Here is an 8016-nt window from a genome sequence, read left to right on the forward strand (position 1 = left end):
TGGATAAAACATATCATCTCATCTTAACTATAATTAATTGTAACATAACAAGGGTTCTGGACTACACTACACTAGAACCCAAGTTCCACGGTCGATATTTTGGGTTAGAATCCGGTGCAGTCCCACTGATTCCTATCCTTGGTAAGCAATATAGCCATAAAAATTAGATAGGACTCTCCGAACTTCGGGTACAGTGGGGGGGGGTGAAGCGATAAATGATCGTATAGTGTTTATTTACCAATAGTTATAGGTTTTGTTTGAATAGTGTTTGTTGGGTATGCGCTGAATTCCTGCTTTGTTTTACAGTTTATTCTACTACTCGACACGTTTGAGGTAACTGACTATAGAAACAGACTTTCCGTGAAAGATTCACCGGGGCGTATATTTCTAGGAAACGGACATTTGTGTTTCATCTCCTTATTACTTATTATTAGTATGAAGGGCTACATCTGGCAGGGCTCTCCTGAAATAAACCTCATCAACGGTCAGAAGAGCTACAAGTTGTCCCTGCATATTAAGATTTCATCTAACAGGTTTAACCATGCGGGACAGGCTTTTGGGGTTGGCCACTGGTAATGAATGGTTAATTCACCGGGATGAAATGCAAGCACCTCACTTTATGGCAGAGTTGATTATTTGTGAGTAATCTCAGAGGATTTGTTTCCATGGCTTTTTACGGCCATTACAGATATTCTCCTCTCACTCGCAAGCCAGCGAAGTATATAAATAAATGAATAAATATAATCTATGTCCATTTTTTCCATATTCACAGTAAATGATGTACATATTACATATTACACAGTGTGTCCAGCAGGTGTCGCCCTAGCAACGACAGACGGTCTCCACCCAAGTCTGTCTACCAAGCCTACCGGAAGTTGCCTCGGGGCTTCCGCTTTGCCTCCTCCAACATGGCAGGCGTGAGGCTGGTGCAGGAGGGCAGAGTGAGCCTGTTCAGCTTTTTGCTGGGCGCCTTGGTCATCTTCCTGCCGTTGTTAACGAGCCGGTTTACAGGGCCCGACCAGACCCTCCTGACTGCCACACCGGGCAGGATAGCGTTAGTTCTGTTCGTGGCGGCTGTGAATGGCTTTCTGCTGCTCGTCTACCGGGCTCGGCTGTATCAGGTACATGATGTGTGGAGCTGGAGCACATGTGTGACTGTCCCTAATGCATGGCCCATAACCCTGTACTGTTACAGCCATATACTGTGTGATCATGTATCACATTTACTGGGGGTGCTTATAAGGAGATATATAAAGGCATTTAATGTGATGTAAGGACACTTAACTGGCAGTGGGGTAGATGAGTGGATTAATCTCCCAGCAGATGAGGTAGATGTTAATCCAATGAGGAGATTTAGACATGCATGGTATAGGCAAACTGCTCCTGAATCTAAGGCGAGACCAGAGACGCGATGGGTCTAATGGGTCTGATCTGCCGTCACGTTCTATGTTTCTACTAAGCTGTATACTGCGTGGCTGCATTAAAGTCATTTCACTGCTGCAGACATCTTGTGTATGTTTCCCTGTTTAACGGGGGACATGTGACATATCTGAAGGTATGTAATAATTATAAAGGTATAATATGGTTATTGTAGCGTCTGCAGTATGTTATTTCTCGCAGGATCATACGTTGTCACCCACGCCAGCCCACTGTGTGTTGCTAATTCCTTTGTACTTTAGGCCACGTCGTGTAGCAAATGGGCCACCGTTACATTTGGCCAATGCTACTATCGGAGTTAATCTTTATAGAGTGGCCCCTTTCCTTTCATTTCGGCTGAAGAGGCGTCTGACAGCCGTGGAAGGTCACCGCCAGCGCCCTGCCTTTCCATGTCCGACGGTATATGATGAGTAGCCGGGAGGAGGCAGCCGCAGAACATCTTTCTCGATAATAAACTCTCCCAGCCTTCTGCTTTAGGTTCTTTAAACTGTCTAAACTCCTCGTTCAGCGCTATGGAATCTGTTAGTGCTATAAAAACAATAGCGAAGCCAACGAAAAGGGTCTTTTCTGTTTATGACCTTTTTTGATGACTTTGATTTTTTTACACAGTAATCTGTATAATCTTTTTATGCTGTAATTTTTATTGTTTTGTTCCGAGGACACCTCTATAGGAAGCAGCAAATATGTCATTGAGGTTATTTGTTTTTCCGGCGATCATATCCCCGGCCGGTCCGGCACACGGGAAGCGGGTTAAGGGATTTGCGCTATTTTATTTAATAGGCTTTTACAGGACGTGCTGCTTACAGGAAGCAAAAGCTGATTGAATGGAGATTGTATCGCAGAAAATACATTGTTATATCAGTTGCAATGCAGAACCTTTCGAACATGCGCTAGAATATTGGTGCCTTTTATGTACGTTCATTTTTTTAAAGACATTAACATTAACCAGTCAGTTAAACAAAATTTTGTGGTGATTAAGAGGATTTAAGAGCTTATCTAAGCATTGCGCTATTTTAGTTGCTACTCCAAGTTGAGATCGTGTTTTCATCGCTTGGTCCTGAGGTTTTGGGCTATTCATGCTTTCCGATCGCATTATGTGGTTCTAGATGTATTTGCATGATAGCTGCCTTAGAACCCCGGTTGGGTTCTTGTCTTCTTAATGGGTTACATTTTGTGATAGTTAGCGGCCTGGGTACCAGGGCAGGTAAAGTGTCGGCGGAGAGGCTTATGAAAGCCACTTATACTCTGCCGGTCAAAAGTTTGGGGTAACTCAAAAAGCTTTGAAATTTCAGCAGGAAAAGCAAATTGTGTTGGATCAGAAATCCAGCACAGACGGGGTTAATGCTGTAAATGACTGTTGTAGCATGTCCTAACCAACCACCTAAACGGGTAGCCATGTAGAATTTTCCATGTCCGATTGGACCAGTGTTGACCTGTCTAGGCCAAGTGCCCCACAACCATACTACTACCACCACTACTACTACTACTACTACTACTACTACTACTGATACTGGTGCTGCTCCTCGTTCACAGTCATTACTCTGGGGATGCTAGAAGTGTATTTCCAGATTATCTCTGCATTTGTTTAATTGTTTCTGCCACAATAAAGTTACGTTTCCCTATTTTTGTTCCAGGTAGCCATTAGGGGTGCCTTCTTGGGCTTTGCCTTTGGATGTGGTCTGCTCCTGAGTGTTACTCAGTCACCATGGAAACACTTTGGATGGTAAGCAGTAAAGAAAAATGTTTTTACGTCATCGGCAGCCAAGACAAACCCAAACAGAAACGTACTAATTGTGCATTGATTTCCAGACAGTTTGAACAATGTGGGTTCTCTGTGTGGCTGTCATATATAATATAATACCGTATTGGCTCGAATATAGGCCGCACTTTTTTCCCCCACTTTAAGTTTTTTAAGTGGGGGGTGCGGCCTATATTCGGGGTCTAGCGCCCGACGCCCTGGACATGCAGTCCCGGGCGCCGGGCAGGCAGCGGGGTTTGGATACAGATCCCCCGCAGCGGTGCGGGGGACCTGCATCCTACTCCCCGATACGCTCAGACAGCCTCCCCTGCCAGACTCCCGGGTGTCTTGCAGGGCCGGCGGCGACATCTACGCAAAACGCGTATACAACTTCCGGTGCCGGCGTATTGCGTAGATGTGCCCCGCAAGACACCCGGGAGTCTGCTCCGGTAAGTGAGGAGGACAGTGGTAGCATATCTCGGGGGGGGGGGGGGCGGGTGGGACAGAGTGACAGCATGTTTTTCTTTAAAAAAACACCAAACTTTTAGGGTGCGGCCTATATACAGGGGCGGCCTATATCCGAGCCAATACGGTATATAATATATTAATATATTGCATGGCATCTGCCTCTCCTGAGTATATGTGGTTACAGGTCAGGGTTTCTCATGCAGTTATATGCCGAGTAGTTTATAGTAACTTTGTAAGTAACCCTCTGCTTGTTTCCAGGTACATGTGCTCCCTGTCCTTCTTCCATTACTCTGAATATTTGGTAACGGCGCTGAACAATCCCAAAAGTCTGTCGTTGGACTCCTACCTCCTTAATCACAGCTTGGAGTACACCCTGGCTGCTGTCTCCTCTTGGGTAGAATTTACTATAGAGAGAATACTTTTCCCAGGTTTGTAATGTGTAATAATAATTTTTATATCCTAATTGATTTGCATACCCTGAGGTTTTCTTCCTCTTGTTCTACCAATTTAATTGAAACACTGCTTGGGAGTTATAACTGAGATCAATTAATGCTTTGATGGAAGACACACACACGTCTGTGGTGGGTGCAAGAAAGGCTGCCGTATCTGCGGAGTGTAGATGGTATTCAGGGTTGGACAAATCCCACTAGCTGGTCACTGGTAGGTAAAATGTCATTAGGATTGCTAGTTGATTAGTCGTTTCCTACATCTACATAAATTTCCAGCTCTGCTGGATTATATGCAGCGATGGAGTACCTGTGAGCGGGGGAGAGCTTGGTCCTCTGGGGTCTGCACGGGGTATAATTTAAGAGCCTGCTGGTATCGGGAAATCAGGGTCCCTCCACATGTTTGTGGTGTGTGGGGGGGGTGGAGATTCACTTACATGGGAGTTTGAGTGCTAGAATTGCCTTCTTTTCTCATTTGTACTTTGCACTTTTCTTTTTTTCGTTTAGTTTTCCACTTAAATATCCCCTGGTCCATGGCTGTTGGTGTGAAGCCATGGGCTTGGGCCAGCAATGGCACTTATACACGTTCCACTTTTAGTGCACATGTGGTCATTTCGGTCACAGATTAATGCTCTCCATGCGCACAGTACATGTGTAGGATTTCATATCTGTTTTTGTTTTAATCATGTTTTTATAATAGTCGGTCTGATCATGGCCTTTAAAATGTCTTCTGTCAAGTGGAAGAAATAATATCCCGTCTCCCTCCTTCTCGTCTTTTCTTTGGTAATGTAGACCTGAAGCAGATCACGTGGCTGAGTGTTATCGGATTGATAATGGTGCTCTTCGGGGAATTGCTTCGGAAGTGTGCGATGCTCACGGCCGGCTCCAATTTCAATCACATCGTGCAGAATGAGAAATCCGACTCGCACACTCTGGTAACATCCGGCGTGTATTCCTGGTTCAGACATCCATCATATGTCGGCTGGTTTTACTGGAGCATCGGAACTCAGGTACTGTTACAGATCTAATGGGATTTCGCATCTGCTCGCTGCTGGTAATGTAAAGAGATGCGTGTTGCCGTATATAAATGTTTTTTTGAAGGTTTTCCACTGCTGTGAGATTTATTAATTTAGGGCTAGCCAAGATCTACATGCCGCACCTCTCCCTTTAGTGAATAATCCTCCTTGACTTCCCTATACGTTATGAAGCTTATGCTTCAGGAAGAGCTTGCTTGGCCCAGGATAATGTATAGTTAAATCCGTTTCTTCTCTAGTATTACTACAGTGTCCACATGCCTTGTGTGTGTCAGCACTCCCATCACTCCTGTGTTCCGATGGCCCTATCACTCCCATCACTCCTGCGTTCCAATGGCCCTTTATCACTCCCATGACTCCTGCGTTCCAATGGCCCTTTATCACTCCCATCACTCCTGTGTTCTGATGGCACGTTGTGTTCGCTGATCCAAGTTGAAGTTTAAGAGGCTAATTGATGGTTAGAAAACCCTTTTGTAATTATGTTACAGCCAGAAATTTCCTTGTTTTCCATGAAAGCAGCTCAGTGACCCCAAACTTTTGAACATTAGTGTATATATATATTTTTTTTAAGTTTAAAAACGCTGTTGTTCTTTTGTTGTCTTTTCCAGATTTTACTGTGTAATCCGATCTGTTTAGTGGGATACACGCTCGCGTCCTGGAGATTCTTTCGAGAGAGAGTGGAGGAAGAAGAATATTCTCTGATCCACTTTTTTGGAGAACAGTATTTGGAATACAAGCAGAAAGTTCCCACGGGCCTCCCCTTCATAAAAGGAATGAAGGTGGAGCCCTAAGAGAATCAATTCACCCCGTGCCGTGTTTCTACGGACTCGGAATACTCCCCTTGTTCTTCTAACCTGCAGATGAGAAGACGAGGGGGGGTCTTTTAGAACTGTCCTCTCGTTAAGTGGACTGATTAACAGCTCCAAAGGGGTGCGAGCCACAGAGCAGCTTCACCGATACGTTCCACACTGAATTGCGATTGGCCGTCGATCCCTTTACACGTCCAATACAGTTCATTGTACAGAAACGGGGGTAAACGATCTCAATACCTCGCAGCAAACGCTTGATTTGAATCACTTTTCTAGAAGACGTTTTTATAAATATATATATAATTACCTGATCAATAATGGTAGCGTATATTCTTATTTCTATAGTATTTATATGCATGTATATAAAAAAAAATTCTAAAAACAAAATAAAATGCTAAACCTGGTAGAGGAAATAACTATTTTTTTTTTATTATTATTCCAGGCTGCCCAGTAATGCAGCAATATCAACCCTTATAGTATCTGATCCATGGGAGGCAGATTTTGGTGGTGAACGTGATAGATTCAGCACTAATATTTTTATTTATTTTGTTGGAATTTATTTGTTCTTTTGGGTTATTGTGGCCTCCATTAGGATATAAACTGAATTCCGACACAATAACCAAATGAATCCCGCAAGAAAGCAGTCGGTTCTGTCACTATCGCTAAATGTACCTTATTGGGTGGAATTTAAAAAAAAAATTGGCAGATTTGACAAAAATGCCCATTGTGATTTTTCTAACGGTTGTTAACGGGAGTTCATGTAATTGTTCTACAAGAGAAGTACTTAAACACTGTTACACTGGAGAATAATTACATGCGGGTTCTTAAAACCTTTTAAAGGATCTGTTTTCTTTCACTGTGTTCTTATTTAGCAATATTACTGAGTTATGTCATCCAAAAAGCTGCACTTTCTTTAAGAATAAGAGATGTTTTTGTCCAGTTGCTACTTTACAGTCCGCAATTAATCGGATTTATGGATTATAGGAAATATACGGTAGAACGATAGATTTCAGTTTGTATTTAGGCCTGTGGAAATCTGTATATTTCAAAAGAACTGCATTCTTGAAATGAAGAGGAAGAAAGACAAAGTCCAAGCTCTAGGTAATATGAATTTTTACCCTAAAAGATTCAAATGCAACTTTCTACTGATTTATCAGAACTGCGGTAAACAGAAGGAACCCGAGAGATTTTCTTTGTCCGAAATTTAGAATTAAGAAATGCAAAAAATCATCAGTTTTGGTGAATGTACTTATTTTTATTAGTGGTTCTTGGTCTTGGGCGAAATATGGCTTATGAGTAGAAGATGGATAAGTTATAGTAATACTCCATTTGTTGAGACCAAAGATCAGAATAAATGGTTAGCGTCAATCGTTATTTGGGTAGGTCTTTGAAGCTGGGGTTCGTTGGACCCCAATAGGTTCAATTGCTGCCTCCCTGAGGATGATAGGAGTTTGTGCGAATATAACTGTTCTGCTTAGGCATAAAAACTATTACAATCAAATATATTTCAAATGTTCTTGTGAATATATACACTTATTTTTAGTTTTGTAACGGCTTAAAATAAACCATTTAGTAGAGAGGATCCGTTCTTACAGATGCCTTGTAAAAAAAAAATAAAAAAAAAAACCTGAGAAATGGATCATTTTTATTTTTTAATTTATTTTGTGATTTTTGCTATAGGGGGAAAGAACAAGGTATCTGACTATTGTCTGTCTCCACATGTTAAATGGTCCTGATCCAGTAGCATAATCACCGATAACAGGGTCAAGAAAGCAATGGTTAACACGATTGTTTTCGACTAACATTCCTATGGATGATGGGAATTACAGTGCAACAGCTGAAACATCCCAGGATCTGCATCTGTGACCTGCGTGAATATAGAAGTATTTAATGTCACCACGCTGTTATACAGTCATAGCACTTTCAGGGTTAATCCATGTCTTTTTCAGTAACGTTTTTTTTTTTTCTGTATAAAGTTTGTACATCCGGCAACGTATTGAATGATCTGTAAAATGCTAACTGACTTTACGACTGTAAACATGTGCATTTACACAATATCTGTGAAATAAACAACTTTATTATAT

General features: G+C 42.2%; 1 protein-coding gene across 1 annotated transcript; it reads left to right on the top strand.

Moving 5' to 3' along the window:
• Window positions 1-908: 908 nt before the first annotated feature.
• On the top strand, window positions 909-5914 carry LOC149286801 (protein-S-isoprenylcysteine O-methyltransferase). Its single transcript, XM_089493805.1, has 5 exons — window positions 909-1121; window positions 3072-3160; window positions 3902-4071; window positions 4882-5099; window positions 5732-5914. Exons 1-5 carry the CDS (start codon window positions 909-911, stop codon window positions 5912-5914), a joined length of 873 nt encoding a protein of 290 aa, XP_089349931.1.
• Window positions 5915-8016: the final 2102 nt, after the last annotated feature.

This window comes from Sceloporus occidentalis, unplaced genomic scaffold, assembly GCF_023333645.1.
Source record: "Sceloporus occidentalis isolate IW3139 unplaced genomic scaffold, rSceOcc1.0.p SCAF_66, whole genome shotgun sequence".
Classification (NCBI taxonomy): domain Eukaryota; kingdom Metazoa; phylum Chordata; class Lepidosauria; order Squamata; family Phrynosomatidae; genus Sceloporus; species Sceloporus occidentalis.